Source organism: Clupea harengus, chromosome 17 (assembly GCF_900700415.2).
Source record: "Clupea harengus chromosome 17, Ch_v2.0.2, whole genome shotgun sequence".
NCBI classification, from domain to species: domain Eukaryota; kingdom Metazoa; phylum Chordata; class Actinopteri; order Clupeiformes; family Clupeidae; genus Clupea; species Clupea harengus.
The window spans coordinates 5,214,222-5,233,042 of record NC_045168.1 but is presented as its reverse complement, the minus strand read 5'-3'; the positions used below and the strand labels follow the sequence as shown (position 1 = coordinate 5,233,042).

General features: G+C 48.8%; 1 protein-coding gene across 4 annotated transcripts in view; it reads left to right on the top strand.

The window, feature by feature from the left end:
- Positions 1-18,821, top strand: part of stau2 (staufen double-stranded RNA binding protein 2) — a 94,716-nt gene that overhangs the window by 36,430 nt on the left and 39,465 nt on the right. For all 4 annotated transcript variants that reach the window (XM_031583472.2, XM_031583469.2, XM_031583471.2 and 1 more), the window contains exons 10-13: positions 352-489; positions 4,494-4,625; positions 6,634-6,691; positions 11,571-11,878. In XM_031583472.2, coding sequence (XP_031439332.1) covers positions 352-489; positions 4,494-4,625; positions 6,634-6,691; positions 11,571-11,878 — 636 coding nt within the window. The remainder of the gene's footprint in view (positions 1-351; positions 490-4,493; positions 4,626-6,633; positions 6,692-11,570; positions 11,879-18,821) is intronic.

Below are 18,821 nucleotides of genomic sequence, written 5' to 3'. Positions count from 1 at the left end.
TGCAATCTGCACTCTTGTTCTCGATCTCAACAAACCCTTTGGCTGTCCTATTTTTTTTTTTTTTCATTTTACTTAATCTCTCTATCAATCTATCTGTCTATACTCACTTTTCCCATTTTTCTGTGGGGCATCCACTTAAACACACACGCTCCCTTAATCCTTACCTCCCTCTCCTTCTTGCTTTCCCCTTATTCCCTCACTTCCTCCCTCTCCTCTCCTCTCCTCTTCTCTTCTGTCTTCTCTTCTCCTCCCTTCTTCTTTCCTCTCTCTCTCTCTCTCTCTCTCTCTCTCTCCCTCCCTCCCTCCCTTTCTCTCCCTCTCTCTCTCTCCTCTCTATCTCGCCTTTGTTAGACGGGGCCTGAGTATGGTCAGGGGATGAACCCAATCAGCCGCCTGGCGCAGATCCAGCAGGCCAAGAAGGAGAAGGAGCCGGAGTACGCGCTGCTGTCGGAGAGAGGGATGCCACGCCGCCGAGAGTTCATCATGCAGGTGAGAACGTGTGTGTGTGTGTGTGTGTGTGTGTGTGTGTGTGTGTGTGTGTGTGTGTGTGTGTGAGAAGGAGAAGGAGAAGGATCCAGAGTACACTCTGTTGTCTGAGAGAGGGATGCTGCGCAGCCGAGAGTTCAACATACAAATGACAACGCAGGAGAGTGTATGTGTGAGTGAGTAAGACAGGTAGAGTGTGTGCGAGAGAGTTAGACAAGTAGAGTGTGTGCGAGAGAGTAAGACAGGTAGAGTGTGTGCCAGAGAGTAAGACGGTTAGAGTGTGTGTGAGACAGTAAGACAGGTAGAGTTTGTGTAAAGGGAGAGCTAGAAGGAGATACAGAGAGACGGGGGAGATTGTGAGTGAGATAAAGAGAGAGAGTGTTGGAGAAGAGAGGAGAAATAGGGGAGATAGAGAAGGAGAAGATCTCTAGACCAACACTGATAACACACTGCTGTGTCATCTGTCTTCATCAGGGATGCTGTCACACACACACACACACACACACACACACACACACCACCCTCCATGGTGTCTGATTACGCAGGGGCTCTGGAAGCAGCGGGATAAATCCCTGCTCAAGCCTCATTAACCAGCACTTAGTCATAATTAAGAGGTGTATTTGCATAGCCCAGAAGGATTCCCTAATTGGCTAATTGATTGAGGGGAGATAACGGTGCCTACAGCATACCTGGTACTCTATGGTCTTGCCTTTCAAAAGAGGCACTTTCCCAAGCGAGTGAAAACGGCCTTTAACAAAACTTTAAAAAGCTTTAAAATTAAAGGCCATGCCATGTTGTTGTTCCCTGCGTTACCACAGCAGCATGGAGGAGTGAATGGATCACCTCTGCATTGTGTCAGGGCCCTCATGTGTCAGGGCTCTCATGTGTCAGGGCTCTCATGTGTCACGGTACTCATGAATCAGGGTCCTCATATGTCAGGGCCCTCATGTGTAAGGGTACTCATGTGTCACGGTACTCATGTGTCACGGTACTCATGTGTAAGGGTCCTTGTGTGTCACGGTACTCATGTGTCACGGTACTCATGTGTAAGGGTCCTTGTGTGTCACGGTACTCATGTGTCACGGTACTCATGTGTCAGGGCCCTCATGTGTCACGGTACTCATGTGTCACGGTACTCATGTGTCAGGGTCCTCATGTGTAAGGGTCCTCATGTGTCACGGTACTCATGTGTAAGGGTCCTCATGTGTCACGGTACTCATGTGTAAGGGTCCTCATGTGTAAGGGTCCTCATATGTCAGGGTCCTTGTGTGTCACGGTACTCATGTGTCAGGGTCCTTGTGTGTCACGGTACTCATGTGTCACGGTACTCATGTGTCAGGGTCCTCATATGTCAGGGTCCTTATGAATCAGGGTCCTCATATGTCAGGGTCCTCATGTGTAAGGGTCCTCATATGTCAGGGTCCTTATGAATCAGGGTCCTTGTGTCAGGGCTCTCATGTGTCAGGGCCCTCATGTGTCAGGGCTCTCATGTGTCAGGGTCCTCAGGTTTAGAGCATACTGAATCAGAAGCTTTGAACTTCAATTAAGTCATGAAGCACATGTCGCCCTTTCATAAATGCTCCACTGTCCTCCTAAGCAGAACCACTTCTATAGGTCTTAAGGAGCATTAAACTTTCTTAGAAACTGTCTTTCACTGTCTTAGACTTCATCTCATCTGCTGACTGAGTGTCTAAAGAGGGGAAAGTGTGGCCTTGGTTAGAATCCATGTCTTTACAGGCTGGCTGCTGTAATTACTTGAGAGAGAAAAAATCTAGCTGTCTTTTATGGGAGAGCTCTTTCCAGTAAAATAGCACTCTGACCTCCGCATGTAAGAATGACAGTTTACAAAAGCCTTACAAAGAATTGCTGTTGCGAAATGGGGACTGTCTTTAAAAAGAAAGAAAGACAGAGAGAAGGAAGGAGGGAGTGAGAGTGAGAGAGGTAAAAAAGAGCGAGTGAGATGGAGGGAGAGAAAGAGGTCTTGTCTTCGGGGCCCCCACCGCGCTGATTCACTGCAGGCCTAATAGCTTTCTGCAGCATCAGTCCAAACGCTGTCACTTCCTGAAGGGCCACTCGAGTTAATTCTGTCCTCCGTCTCTTTCACTCTGTCTATCTCTCTCTATATATTCCCTCCTCCTCCTCCTCCACTTCACTCTTTCTCTCCACCCTGTCTGTCTCTCTCTCTCTCCCTCTTTCTCAGGAGTTACTCAAGACTAGCGCAACCAGAGTATTAGTCTCCTTGCTTGTCTCCCTTCAGGCAAAGGGGGTGAAAAAAGAAGAACAAAAAAAAGTGGCAGGGGTATTTTGTTTACGACACGACGCTTCCATTCTGCTGGTTTCTCTTCTTCTTCCCTTCCATCCTCTGTCTCTCTCGATAATCCCTCTTTTCTGCGCCGGCATGGTGCGTTTGGTGTGTGCGGGCAGAAGCATTGCCTGCACCCCCCCCCCACCCCCACCCCCAAAAAAAGCAATTCTCCATGGCTCTTTCTCCCTCCCTCCCTCCCTCTCTCCCTCTCTCTCTCTCTCCCCATCCCTCTCTCCCTCCCTCCCTCTCGTTCCTTCTGACATCAGCTCAGCCTGTGTGCCTATTCCTTTGTGTGGCCCGAGTCGCTTCTAAAATTTCCACATTGTTCCCCCCTGCCGGGGCTGCGGGGCATAAATGAGTTTCTGTTCTTCAGGGAGGGTGTGTGTGTGCTTGTGTGTTTATGTGTGTGTGTGTGTGTGTGTGTGTGTCTGTGTGTGTGTGTGTGTGTGTGTCTGCGTGTGTGTTTGTCTGTGTGTGTGTATGTCTGTGTGTGTATGTGTGTGTGTGTATGTCTGTGTATGTATGTGTGTGTGTGTGTGTGTGTGTGTCTGTGTGTATGGAGAGGGGAGGTTGGTGAAAGGAGGCTTTTGGGCTACATGTTGCTCAGTGCAGCTCAACAAGCTTGTCTGGATCCGAAGCAGCTAAACCCTTTCACAATTTCACCATTTTCGTGGGAGGCATTGACTCATCGTTGATTGTTTTTTCCCGCTGTTTATTTCCTGTTCTTCTTCCGTGTTGCTTGTCATTGTGTTTTTTTGAATAGACCTCTATAGACCTCTACCTCTGTGGGTTTGCCTAGCGCGTCGTACTGTAACTGGATCCTGCTTTGGCCTCCTGCGATCCTCGATAATTTTATTGCCCAGGAATGCTGTTTGTGCAGCTTTCCGCTCTTGTGTTTACCTTATCGACCAGGGCTTGATTTACTCCGATGAATATCTGCTTACTTTATTCCAAGTCTGAGTTACCTCCACGAGTGTCTGCTTATTTTACGTCCAGGCAGATTTTATGTTGCGGCTCGACGCAAAATAAACACGGACACCCCGAATATAATCCAGCCACCTGTTCGCAATCACATAATCCAATTACCACGGACAGACGGACACGTCCGAGGCAAAACACCGCGATGCAACTGTTTGACTCACGCTCAAACAACTACCCCATAAACTATTCTCTGGGTCTGTACACAGAGAGAGTCCATCAGAAGGGCTTCAGTAAAGTAGCTCCTGCAGTCTGAGGGTCTCGTTTGCTGCCTGAGTGCTGTAGGGTGGCTGTAGTGTGGGTCTGCTGCTTTCTGCAAGCCCAGTCATAAGTTTGAATCTAATGAAGGAAACGGGCTGGTGAAATATTTGCTAATATCACTGCACAAGGCCCTGGTAGCTTTGTAGGTGATTTCAAGTTTGAATGTTTTGGTCAAAAAAATCTTCCAAAGGGCTTTCATGAAGTTATTCAATTCAATTTTAGTTATATAGTGCCAAAACAATGAAATTGTCTCAAGGCACTTTAATTGTCTTTAGTTATCTGTTAAATTAACTGAATTTTGAAATTTCTGTGAAATTAAAATGATTATCCTGGCTATGCCTCATGTCTCTGCAGGGTATTTAAATGTGTGTGTGTGTGTGTGTGTGTGTGTGTGTGTGTGTGTGTGTGTGTGTGTGTGTGTGTGTGTGTGTGTGTGTGTGTGTGTGTGTGTGTGTTTTCAAAGGTGAAAGTAGGAGGGGAGCTAGCCACAGGGACGGGACCCAATAAGAAGGTGGCCAAGAGGAACGCGGCAGAAGCCATGCTGCTCCAGCTGGGCTACAAGGCGTCCACTCCACTACCTACCTCCCCAGACAAGGTCAGTAGATCTCAGAGAGAGAGAAATTGAGAGGTTTCCACCCCTCTACCTACCTCAGACAAGGTCAGTAGATCCGAGAGAGAGAGAGCGAGGTCTCCACCCCACTACGTATTATGCAAATTTAATTGTATGGATGTGAGATAATAATGGATGGGTGAATTCATGTAGAATTTATTGGAAACATTCTCAAGGTTCAAATAAAAACACCCACCAATGTGTAGATTTAGGCAGATTCACATTGGCATTAAACAAACAAAATATTCTGGATACATGTCAAATCAAGAGCAGAAAATACAATCAAATTTCAAGCATTCAAAACCCAGAGGTCAGCCCTGAAACCAGTCCCCTTTGTCGGTTGATTCTGAAGTTCACTAACACACTAACCCATCAATCTCAGACCAACACTGCTTTGCTCAGATCAAAGTAAAACAAATTATGAAGCAAAGTGAGAAAACATATTTGGAACATTGGGACAATCAAACCAAATAATAATGGATGGGTCACTGCATGTAGAATTCATTCACATTGGCATTGGCAACCCAAATTAGAATGCTATCGAACGCTAAAAAGAGACTATGAATTAGCAGAGTATCTTCTCACTGTCAAATACACAAAGCAGAGGCAAACCCTAACTAGGTACAGACTCAGTGACCGCACACTAGCAATTGAGAAAGGCAGATACAAAATATCATGGCTACCAAGAGAACAACGCATTTGTGGTCACTGTGTGACTGGAGAGATTGAGACAGAGAAGCACTTTCTCCTTCATTATGAAAAAACAAATTAAGAAAGAGCCCACTATTTTTAAGAAATTCTCAAATATAATACTAGATTTCCATTCACTGAATGGCCTGGGGCATTTGTCACAGTCTGCCATAACCTAAGAGGCAGTGAGTAGTTTCACCATTTACTGTTTGATCTCATGTATGTAGAATCAGAATTCCCACTTATGTGTGTTCATGTTTGTGTCCTTCCCACTTATGTGTGTTCATGTTTGTGAGGTCCTTCCCAGTTAGCTTCATTGCTGACTGTGGTTTGTCTGTTGTTTCTTTTTGTTGTTGTTGTTATTGTTGTTGTTGTTGTTGTCATGCCAATACATTTAATTGAATTTGAGAGAGAAAGGGGCATCCTCGGAAGACATGGTCAGTAGGATCCAGCAGACACCTGTCAGGACACTGCTGTCAGTGCATACTGGAGAGAGAGGGAGGGAGGGAGGGAGGGAGGGAGGGAGGGAGGGAGGGTTGGAGAGAGAAGAGAAGAGAAGACATATCCATTTGTTCATTAAGCAGATGCTTTTATTCACATCACAGTGCACACAGTGCATCTACATGACCTTGGTGTTACCAGCCTCTTTCCTTACCAACTGCTCTTCTAGTCAAGATACAGGAACACGGAGAGATGTATTTCTACAGACGCTGATGGCATAGGTATAGATTTTGGGGAGGGAGAGTGTGAGAGAGAAAAAAGGAGAGTGTGTGAGAAACCTAGACAGGGTCCGACTGGGAAACTGAGAGTGGAGAGAGAGCCTGTTAGAGTTGCCTAGAGAGAGAGAGTACCTTTTCAGTTCCTGCCTCTCTCCCTCTCTCCCTCCCTCCCTTCTTCCCTTCCTCCCTCCCTTCCTCCCAGGACTTGGCGGGGCTGGTGACAGTTGCTCAAGGATGTCTTAATTTGGGGACACCCCCATCTCTCCCTCTCCTTACTCCTTTATGCCCCCCCACCCCTCGCCTGAAAACAGTAGGAAGCAACTTGTCTGACACTGAAAAGCAGTTTTGGTAAACTGGCTTCTCTCCCACTTTTTCTCCCCCTTCCTCTCTCTATCTCCCCCCTCTCCCTCCCTCTTATTCCCTCTATTTGCTCTCCCCCACTCTCTCTCTTGCTCCCCACTCTCTCTTTCTTTCCCTCTTCCTCTTCCTCTCTCTATCTCTGTCCCTGGCACTGACACACTCCCCCCCCTCTCCCTCTCTCTTTCTTTCTCTCTCTGTCTCTCTCTTCTCATCCCTCTCTGCAGATGGACAACAAAGGCTGGAACGGACAAAGGGCGTCTTTCCCTGAAGCCACGAATAACAGTGAGTGTTTGTGGGGGCCGCTCCAGCCCAGGTGACATGCGGGCGTTAAATCTGGATGACTGGTCAATGGCCGACTGACTGTCAGTTCAGTCCACCTCCTGTCTGTGTGTGTGTGTGTGTGTGTGTGTGTGTGTGTGTGTGTGTGTGTGTGTGTGTGTGTGTGTGTGTGTGTGTGTGTGTGTGTGTGTGTGGAGACTGCAAATCCGCAAAGCCCATTCACGGCACACTGGGTGCAAAGCGGTGTTGAGCCACATGCACAAATATACCCCTTCTATTTCATACACACCCACATACACACACACATCTCTCTTGCTCAAACACTCACACTGCCATTCTCTCTCACTCACACGTTCACACACACGATAACTACTATCTCACAGAGAGAAACATGGGAATCACTTGGAAACGTGGATATCCTGCATTCTCACTGCAACACGTATGCACACACAAACCTAAAACACACACACTCACACACACACACACGCATGCACTCACACACACCCCCCTTCTCTGGACTACTGCTTGCCAGATAGGATTAGACCCCCCCCCCCCTCCCCCAGCCCTCCAACACACACACAGTTGCAGACTTTCCCATGTGTGTGGGATGTTCAGCAATTGCATGAAATTATAGAATGAAACTCCCATTATGCAAGAGACAGCCGTGATCAAAGCCCATTCAGGCGCCATCAAAGACTCACATTCACCATCACACATTCCATACTGTTTGCCTTGCCACCGATTAATCTGCTTCTCCCGAGATGGGGAGATAGGGGTGCACAATGGCTTGATTGGCATTTCATAGGAGAAGACGTACGGTTGGGGTGTGTTAATGAGAAATGGTGAGAATGAGTCAGTTTGGTGTGCGGTGTTTGACAGGAGGGTGATGTGCTTAGGAAATTTGAAATAGATCGGCCAAATGCTATGCTGACGTTTTCCCTGAATCAAGTCGCCTCTGTGATTCTGAGATCTTCGGTACAGCTCGACAGTGACATTATTGGAAATAATAAAATGACACCAACGGAGGAGAATGTCTTCTCCTCGTGTGTGTGTGTGTGTGTGTGTGTGTGTGTGTGTCACATTCTCAGTCAGCGTGTGGTGCAAACGTTGGCTGTCCGCCCTCTCATCTCATTGCTCTCCTCTTACGGAGGGGCGACCGCTCACACCCGTGGCGTTTGCCGTCACCTCCCCCGGCGCCCTTACAGCCCGTGCTGAAGTCCCCCCCCCCCCATAAGAGGGCTATTTTTAGTGACAGTGTGGGTGACTGAGGAGGATGACAGGCCTGTACTGTCAGGCCCCTTGGGCCAGTTGAGGGAGAAAGGGAGGTTAGGGTTAGGGTCTTTCGTTTTTTGTGAGCATTTCTGATGAAACTCTTTTGTTTTGTTTTTTTGGCCTGTAGACCCGCTCTGGAGGGTGTCCTTTTCTTTCCGAGCACTCAGAGAGTTTATCTTGCCCCGGCACCAGTCTTTTTCATTACAGAGCGCGGACCTGTTAATGTCAAAATAATGTTAACCGCAAGGCGCCAGGATTTACAATCTGCGCAAGCTGCCAGCCAGAGTGCTTACAGGCCCATGAAGGGCACTGACACACTCCAGGAGCACGTTTGCATGGGAATGACCTGGGAATCAACGCTTCGCTCCCTCCTTCTCCGTCCCCTCCGCTCCGATTCGGAGTTGCCCGGAATCGAGACGTAATTTTCCCCCCGCTGCGCTGGGCACGGGAGCTCATCGGAGCCCAGTAGTGAAAAGTTAATGGCATATTGAGATTGACACGCAGAACAAAATGGCTGATTGGAATCCGAGTCCCAATTTAGGTTTCTGTCCCCCCACGCACAGAAGGGACACTGTGTCACGGCACCGATGAGTAAGAATAAGCGAGGGAGAGAGAGAGAAAGAGAGAGAGTGGGACAGAGAGAGAGGAACGGAGAAAGAGGGGGAGGGAGAGTGAGAGTGGGACAGAGAGAGACAGCTAAAATGTGGTTCCTCTGTGAGTCATGCGAGTATCCCATCCATTCTTCATGCTCCGGGGGCACATGTAATGTGATGCATATTGAAAGGAACAAGACAGCACGTCAGGCCCCATTAGTCAGTTTACTGTCACGTCAGCCCAGTGGCTGGGTTGGTTTACGCAACTTGTGCCATTAAAGGTACAACTGCCTGATGCCGTGATCCATCTCGTATAACCCAGAAACTTACAGTCGAGGAGATTTAGGGACACTAAGATCTAGGCCTGTGTGTGTGTGTGTGTGTGTGTTGCTGTCGATGGTCCCCAACAGCAGTACCTCTCATGAGTATCTCATGCATTGTTGGGACCAGGTGCAGCTGCCCTACAGGGCCCACGGGGTAACAGACCTGCACCCTAGAGCCAGGCCCATTGGTATGGCTCCCAGAGTGCTCACACAACCATGGTGATGGCACTCCGGTATACAGGGCTGCTGCTGTTTCAGATCTTCATTCTGGAGGCATGAGATGAGATGAGATGAGATGAGCCATGAGGGGAGCCATGAGGAGTGGAAAGGAGAGGAGAGGAGAGGAGAGGAGAGGAAAGGAAAGGAAAGGAGTGGAGAGGAGAAGAGAAGAGAAGAGAGAAAAGGAGAGAAGAGGATGAGCGCCTCTGCCCAGGAGAGCCCATGCAGAAGTGATTAGAGGGTCTGCCTGAGAGGAGCAAACTCCCCGGGGTGTTATTGCAGCAAAGCCTTTTTTCGTCAGCTCAAGTTGCCACATTTAATTTCCTGACGAGAGTTTGTATGTGTTTGTGCATGTGTGTGTGTGCGTGTAAGTGTGTGTTCGTGCTGAGATGCATCCGTATTTGTGCAATGAGTGCAAGTGTTTATGTGTCTGCCTGCGAATTGTGTGTGTGTGTTTGTGTGTATGTCAGGCATGCCTGGGCGTGTGTGTGTGTGTGTGTGTGTGTGTGTGTGTCTCCATGTGTGTATGTTTATGTTTAGTATCTGAGTCCTGTTGCTTCATGGTTTTGATTTACAGTGTGGGCTCTCCTCCTTATCTGTTTAAAATCAGGCGCTGGGCCCTGCGCTGGCCCGTGGCCAGTACACCGCTCTCAGACAGAACCCATTAGTTTGGGCGGAACCTCTGGAACCATGGGAGAGGGTGAGAGGGAGGCATGGAATCATGGGTATTCTTTCTCACCCCCCCTCCTCCTCCCCCGCCCCCACCGTCCACCCCTTAGTGCATTTGTATGTTTTTAAGTTGCATTTCAGCAGTGATGTCATGTTGGCTCACACCTCGCGTTTTTTACGGTGTTTTACATGGGAAGGCACTCGCTGGTGCGGCCTCCTCCGCGGCCTCTGCGGCCTCTGCTGCGCTGACTTGTGTAAGTTTAAATTGAACTTGTCGTTTGGACATCTGAAAAATCTGTGTCAGTTTGCGCTATTTCTGGGCACTCTCTCCCACAGAGATGACCACAGGGACCCTCGACTGATGTTTCTGATTTGTGCTCCATCCCGCAAATCCAGATTCCAGCAGTTATACACACACACATACACACACACACACACACACACACACACACACACACACACACACACACACACACACACACAGATGCGCGCATCATCAGTTGTGCTGCTCACTCACACACACACACACACACAGACACACACATATTTCTACAAACATGCAATGCGTGTATCATGAATCCTTAAGGGGTTACATCAAATAATATTTACTAGTTTGTTAGTAGAGTCTGGACCAACATGTGATGTTTGGGACCTAGCTTGGATGGTGGATGGAGAGCCAAGCAGCTTTCGAAGATTCTCCGTTTTTTTTTTTAAACAAACGCTGTACTGCTGCCGATAAAAACAGGAAATGCGTGAGTTCTTTAACCTCTTCAGCCAGCAGCTCTGGCCCGGTCCCGAGCCAGAACAGCGCCAGCATCAGCTGCAGTCCGTGCTAGGGCTGGTGCACAGCTGTGTGGCTGGAAACACAGCTGTTTTCCCCTGGTCTCCAGCGACCTTGTCTGAGGTCTAAAGTTGCATGTTTTTCCAATAGGCTAATCCAGAACTAGCAGCAACCAAGGGGGGGGGGGGGGGGGGGGGGGGGGGCATCCACCAAAAAGGGCTCCACCTTCTTTGCTCTGGTTGGGATGTTGTGCAGGCTGTTCTCAGGACACCGGTGCGGCCAGCGCCTCGCCCATCTTAGCGCAGTAACACTTCTCATTTTGGGGTGTGTCATCAGCTAGATGAGCGCATGTTCGTGAGGCAGCCTGTGGCTCTGTGATCCATGGCAGCCTGTGCGCTGCCCCGTGTGCCTGTGCTTCTCTCTCTGCACACAGCAAATGTTCAGGCCTGCGTTGAGTTGTGTGGCAAGGGCAAACTTGCTCTGGGCAAACAGCGGTCGTTGTTCTTGAGCGGTAAGCCAATAGTGTATTGCATGTATTATGATTAGACGCCACTGGTATACATCAGTCCAACACTATACACATCCACATTCTTGCCAGTCAGAAGAATTGCATAGCATGGAATTTATGAGCAGCCAGCAACTGTATGCTTTAAAGCCTAGTAGAGAGTGCCAAGTTACCAAAGGTAGAATAACTTTTCCACATGCCAGCCCAAACAATTTGCAAATGATGTTCCCATCTGAACTCAACACTGAGCCAAAGCACACAGCCCCCCCCCCCCCCCCCCCCCTTGGCAACATAGGATGGTAGTTCATGGGTGCAAATCTCTTTGGCAGGTAACGATGTGAACGGTAATCACTGTTCTCTCTGTCTCTCTTGTTCTCATTCAATCATTCTCTCACATCCTCTCTCTCTCCCTCCTCATCCCTCATCTCCTCTCTGTCTCTTTCACTCTTGCTTCTCTCTGCACTTCTCCTTATACCTTCATCTCCTCTTCCTCCTAATCTTCCTCTTCCTCTTCCTACAGCACAAAAGGGAATCCTCCACCTCTCCCCGGACGTGTACCAGGAGATGGAGGCCAGCCGGAACAAGGGCAGTCCCGGCGGCCCCCCGCCCGTCTCATACTTGGGCCCCAGCACCAAGGAACCGTACTACGTCGGGCCGGGCAGCACAGCGGCCATCGCCCGAGAGCTGCTGCTGAACGGCTCGTCCCCCACGGCCGAGGCGCTGGGGCCAAAGGGCAAGGCACCTGCTCTGGCCCCGACCCCAGCCACGTCTGTGTCCGTTCAGCCCGCCCAGCAGCTGGAGTACTTGGCCCGCATTCAGGGCTTCCAGGTATGGGGAGGGAGAGGGAGGGAGGGAGGGAGAGAGAGAGGGAGAGAGAGGGAGAGAGAGCGAACGAGCGAGCGAACGAGCGAGCGAGCGAGCGAGCGAGAGAGAGAGAGAGAGAGAGAGAGAGAGAGAGAGAGGGAGAGTGTGGTGGTGGAATGTGAGAGCAGTGGTAGAATGGAGCGCTCCTCCACTACACACACACACACACACACACACACACACACACACACACAAATTCACATAGATATACATACACATATACACACACATATGGACTTGAGCACATACACACATGCACACACATTAACTTAAATACACATACGCACATGCACCATGTACACACACACACACACACACACACACACACACACACACACACACACACACACAGACACACTCACACACACAGTAAACATGCAATCCCCCTTCCTTAGTTTTCCATTTCTCTCCCTGGTGCTGGTCAGGTTTCATAACACTGCTCCACCAGGCTCCTCATACACCCTTACACTTGTACTTTCCAGACACGTGTGTGTGTGTGTGTGTGTGTGTGTGTGTGTGTGTGTGTGTGTGTATTAGAACCAGAACCTGCTTTTGTCATTGATGTCAGATTTATAACACTGATTCCCGAACCCCCCCCCCCCCCCCCACAGGATTGGTCCATTTCCTTCCTCTATCTGTTCTGTCGCTAACAGGGAATGAACACCTGTCTGGGTCCTGTGAACCATCACTGTGTGTGTGTGTGTGTGTGTGTGTGCATGCTGTGCTCCAGTGGTTCTCCTCCCAAATCGACTCGGTCTGTTTTTCAGATCGTGTGCAGATGACTGGGCTGACGCTGGCTGCGCATACCTCATGCCCTAACATGGGGCCCTGTTAATTTCAGGGCAGATGCTTCTTATAATGGACAGTAAAAACATTTGATCTTAACCTGCTGAAGGTTCCTTTGAAAGCCCCTTTTGTTATTGCTGCGAGTCTTCCTGAGTCCTGAAACTCGATGAAGCGGGGAGCACCGGCCAAACATAAATATGGAGACGCAGCAGGTTTGCGTTAGTCAGGGAGGTGGCTGTCGCAGAGGTGGTGGTGGTGGTGGTGTGTGTGTGTGTGTGTGTTTTGGGGGGGGTGAATGCAGCTGTACTGGATGACAGAACAGAGAACCTACCCTGTGAGTGAATCATTCACAACTTAATCCCTGTGCCCCCCCCACCCCAACCCCCCAGGCTCCTCAAGCCTGCTTCGAAATCCCTGATAAGTATTCCGACCAGGGATGTCTGAATGGGTCCGCGCCTGTCTTGGATTTCCTCTTGTGTATGGTACCGAGGCAGGATCTGAGTGTGTAATGGAGAAACAAGGTCAATATGGCTTATATTGAGCTCTGCATTGGCAATGACCTGCCTGGACACACAAGACACTGGGCTTCGGTTTTCCTCCCTCTCTCTCTCTCGCCTGCTCTCTCTCTCCCTCTCTCTCTCTCTCTCTCTCTCTCTCTCCCCCTACTCTCTCTGTCTCTCTCTCTCTCTCTCTTTCTCTCTCCCTCTGTCCCCCCCCCCCCACCCCCCCTTCACTCCCAGTGCAGATTGCTGCATGTGGAGACGTTAGCCGATTTCCTTTCCTCTTCCCGTCTCAGGCGCACTCTGCCAGGCATCACTTGATCTTTCCCTCTCCCTCTGCCAGACCCCCAAACAGACCGCCCGCCCGCGCCAGAACCTTCTCCCCAATCAGCCTCAAACGGGGTACCGAGGAGCAGTCAAGAGCTTAGAAACCATAAACATAAACCACATTTACCCGCTGCACGTTTCTCCTCTCTCTCCTGTGTCTTTTTCTTTTTTCTTTTTTACCTGCAAATGAGTGAAGGATGTGGTTCAGTCCTATTGGAGGTTTTTAGCTCTATTTATATGGCTCTCTCTGATTTCAGCTCAGGGCACCAACACAAGGGGTAAGAGAAGAGAGAGGGGTTGGGTGGGGGTGGATGAGAGCCAGCAGGGGCAGTTTTCTGGTGGGCATTGCTGCACTGCACAGCACTGAAGCCGGCTTCAGGGGCAAATCTTTAGAGCGGAGGCCTGAAAGAGAGAGAGAGAGAGAGAGGGAGAAAGAGGGAAAGAGAGAGAGAGAGAGAGAGAGCAGGCGAGAGAGAGAGAGAGAGAGAGAGAGAGGCGTGTGTTATTAATTTCAGCATTTGGGGATGCCTGGCACGGGCCGTATCGGGTGGAAGTAGGGCAGAAATAATGGACAGAGTGGAGTAATGCGCAACACATGCTTTTTATTGTCCTCTCTTTCACGCGCCCCTTCCCTCTCTCTCTCTCTCTCCCTCTGTCTCTCCTTCCCTCCTTATTTGTTTTTCTTGTTTAGGGTTGTTGCATCTACTGTTTGTCCACTGACTTTCACACACTTACACATGCATTCACAGACACACAGACACACACACACACACACACACACACATACACATATACACTTAGTCTCACACTTACTCCTTCTCACTTCCATACTTGCATACTCACTTCCCTCAAGACTCTTTCTGTCACTCACTCGCTCACTTATTGCCATCCCTCTCTCTTTCTCTCGTTTTCAATAGTGGGTCTCAAGACTTGATGTGCTTCCTCGATTCTCTGCTTTAGAGTTTGAAGGCACCCTTCCATGTCCACATCATGCTTCTGGGGTTCCTTGGGCCTTGGGACACAGAGAGAGAGAGAGAGAGAGAGAGAGAGAGAATGTCTTTTTGTTTTTTACTTGTCACTGTTACATTACACTGAGTAATGTTATGAGTAGTGTTATATTGTTATATTAGCGTTGTAAATATTGGATTTGGTAATACTGTGGCTAAACAGTCATGCTAGTAAAACATTTGAATAGGAAAGACAAAGAGGTGGGGGGGAGAGAGAGAAAGAGAAGGAGAGCATAAAACACAGAGAGAAAGCGAGGGGAGAGGGAGAGAGTAGGAGAATGAAACAGAGAGAGAGAGGAGGGAGAATGAAACAGAGAGAGAGAGAGGAAGGAGAATGAAAGGGAGAGGGGGGGGGTGAAACAGAGAGAGAGGGGGAGAATGAAAGCGAGAGAGAGAGAGAGGGAGAGAAACCCTATGGGCAGGCTCCAGGAGAACCTCCAGGCCCCAGGCCCGGTGTGCTGCAGCCGGTGCCCAGAGGAGAGCAGGGGAGGTGGGGCACTGAAGGGAATCTCTGTGGGAACGGAGCTCGGCCCTGCACATCAGGTACACCCATCATAAAGGGCCTTTTGTGCTGGCCACCGCCACCACCGCTGTGCAGCTGGGACAGAGTACACACCAGGGGTAGAATTTATATGAGAGATGGTTTCTCTCCTGACGTCCCCCCCACCCCCCCTCCCCCGTTACCCCCTCTCTAGACTCTCCCCCCACTCGTCCACCTGACCTGAACCTGCTCGTCCTGTTGCTTAACTCTGCGTGAGTATGCCAGCGGACCACGAAAGCACACACTCAGCGCAGCGCAGCGCCCGGCAACCCTGCATACTGACACTATGTGAAGAATGCAAAGGAAAACACTGCTGGGTTTCATCGGCGTGTGTAGCCCTAAGTGGGGGCTGGGCCTCTGTATTAAAGGTGCAGTCCTTGAGTATAATCCATGATACTTTTTGTTGAAATCAGCTAAATTCTCCTCATATTCCTCTGGCTGTCTAGTGTGTGTGTGTGTGTGTGTTTGTGTGTGTGTGTGCGCGAGTTTGTGTGTGCGCGAGTGTGTGTGTGCGCTCCGGTGTCCATGGACAATCCTGGCTCTGTGAATTGGAAACAAAAGGCTTGGACTGAGCCATACACGATTCCAGCCAATCAACAAAGCGGCTTCAGGAGTACTGATGGGCGGGGTGCATTTGATTGGGCTCCTCAGTTCAAAATATTAACAATCTTTTTTCCAGTACCAGGTACTGCACCTTTAACTCCCGCTCCAAAATAAATGATGGACAAGGGGAAAAAGATGGAGAAGCAGAAGTTTGCCCTTTTCTTCTTTCTCTTCTTCTGAGTCGGCTTCTGGGTCTTTGTAGATGAATGGGCGCGGGCTGATGGAGGAGGTAACACACGCGTCTTTCATCCCGTCCGGGGAGCTCAGGAATGGAGCGTCGTCCTGCGAGCCCGTAACCTTTTGATCTGAGGCCACGTTCATCTGGCGTGTGTGTGCCATCAGGCCATTAATCACCACAGAGAGATCGCACCGTCCCCCAGACAGATCGTTTACGCTCACAAACCGTTTCTCTTGATTTCACATCTCCCCATCAAAGGCCATCATCACAGCGCGGCGGGCCCTCTGATGGTCGGCCGCGTACCGTTTCCCTGTTCGATTTCTTTCCGTTCGCCGCTCTCTTCTCTCTGACGTCCTCCGGCTTTGTCGCGCCCCTCTATCTCTCCGTCACCTGTCGTTTTGTCGTTCCACCAAACTTAATAGCAAAGCAGTGATTGATGATGGCTTCTTTTTTCTTCTCCTTTCTTTTTTTGCTTGGATGAGAGGAAATGTGGACTCGACCGGACATAGCAGACGCAGGACTTTTAATTAGAATTCTGTTGGTCGAATGACGGGGGTTAATAAAAGCAGTGGAAGAACAAAGTTTTTGGTGAAAGACGTGACTTATTAAGAAATTCTTATGAGTCATGCCAGCGTCTTAATTGATAGATATTAAAAGCTTGTGGCTGGTGGATTTGGATTTGGCTTCTGGTTACGTTTAAAATGGCATTCATATTAGATTACATACTTTTAATTAAGCAGTGATATTTTATATTTCTATTTTTTAGCGCAGAGGTGAGAACTCACTGTTTAAAGAGGCAGGGGTCGACATCTGCTGCTTTAGATAAGGACTGTGTTACTAAGTGGGCTGAAAGTGTCCTAAAATATGCATTTCCAAAGTAAAAGAAGAACACTACGACACCTCAACTGGTAGACCAAGGTATGAACACAGTATTCAGAGTCAAGCGTATGATTCTTAGGGAGCATACATACTTACATACATACTAATGTGACCCCTACCTGCACGGTATATTGCTTTGGACTGAAGTGTCTGCTAAATGAATAAACCTAAGCAGCAAGTTAGGAGTGAAGTGTATTTTTCAGCCTTTTGAGTTCCCATCGGGCCGTGCTCGATTCAGTTACAGTCTGAACTGAAGAAACAGCCGGCCTTCCTTAAGCCCTGGTCCCCTTAACCAGCTGTAGAGGCTGTGAACTGTAGACATAACACAAACAGGCTTATGTCGGGTGGCCTGCTCCTCTGGGTCAACACTTTCACAAAGAGCAATATGATTGTATCAGCCGTGTCCACCTGCTAAAGCCGTGTGCAATATCCCTATGAGATAAGAATCGATGGCCTCTGCTTCGGAGATCTGAAGTCGAGAGTGGAACTGTGTTATTCCAGAGTCTTCGAGTCGGCTCTTCACCATCACAGTTCAAATCCTGCTGTAATGAAAGGATGAACGTTTATAACATCTGCACCGTGAGACTTTCTCTCATGTTGCCTTTGGGTGTAGTTTGTTCTTTTGTGCTGCGTGTTTTTATTTTATTTTTAATTTTCTTCTAGAGCGCTTTCTGTCTTGGCTATGTGAAAAGCACTTCAAATAGTGCTGGCAGTGTCTGCGCTCGAGCTTGGCACCCTTCTCCGTGGCACATTTCCCCACCCTGTGCTCTGTATCAACATCAAAAGGCCACTTCCAGCAAATGCTCAAAAAGTCCACGGAACGGTTTGTTTCCGTCCCTTCTGACCCTCTCCTGTTCCGAGTTCCCTTGTGTTTACGGGAGAATTTACATTAGAAAATACATGCCGTAAGTGATAATCCCCTCCAGTTTTGATTCCTCGCCGGCCTCTGATGGGTCCCAGCTGCACACCGTGGCGGAGTTTGTGCGCGGAGCGAGCTTTGAAAACAAGTTTGTCAGCGGAATTAATCAGAGGGGTTTGACGCGACTTTGGCACGGCCTGCTGCTCTCTCGTCCATGGTGGCCCGCAACTATGTGCAGAAATCAAGTGATGATGTTACACCACAATTACCCCCATTAGAAAAGCTCTAAATCACAAAGTGTCACATCCAGTCGCATGGGCACAAATATAGACAGTGCACAGAACACGGTTACTCAAGCTTAGCGATACAATACAGCCCAGAGATAGCATTACTGTTACCACGAAAACTAGCGTCTTCAGCCATCAATGACACTAATTGGACTACAATTAAATGCTAAGTATGTTGTACTTAATACTCCATAATCATGGCTGATTGCACATGTTGTAGTCCTATGCCAAAGTGTCATTAGTGCTAATATCTTAGGTCAAGGCCATATCAGTATGGTCCTCTGCATGCAATTTAGATGTTTTCTGGACTTCAGTGTCAACATGGAAACCATTACAAAGATGAGGGTATTTTTGTCCTGATCAAGCCATTTTAATGTGTTGCCATCATGGTGTGATTTGGACATGCTCAAGATTTTTCTCCATTGGGGGTCCATCTTGTTTCTTAATGGCCATATGTGTTGGACTAATCCTGTGTTTTGGCAGCTGGGAATTGAGAAAGTTCTCATTTCGGAACGCCCTACTTCCAAGTTGAGAGCATTCGCATAGTGACAACAAACAGGCAACGGTATTGGCAGTTAGGTATATTTAAGGAGGCTAGCTAGCCAGAAGGTTAACATTACGTTAGTTACACAAAAGTGAACTGCTAAGTATCGTTTAACGTCACAATCACCTGTGCTAATGAGCACAACCGAAATACACAATTAAGTGACTTATTTGTGCGCAGAGCAAGTACATTTTGTATCTTTCACAACAAACGTTGCCATCTCGAGTGATGTCAAACCTACTTCTCGGACCTCTCAAAAACATTCGACTTTCCTACAGGGAAGTCCCGAATTCTGGTGTATTTTCCCGCCGGAGGTCGGAGGTTTCCCACTCCCCGGTTGCTCATGAACGCACCATTAATAGCACCACATGCCCTTCTGTGTATCCCTCAGATGAG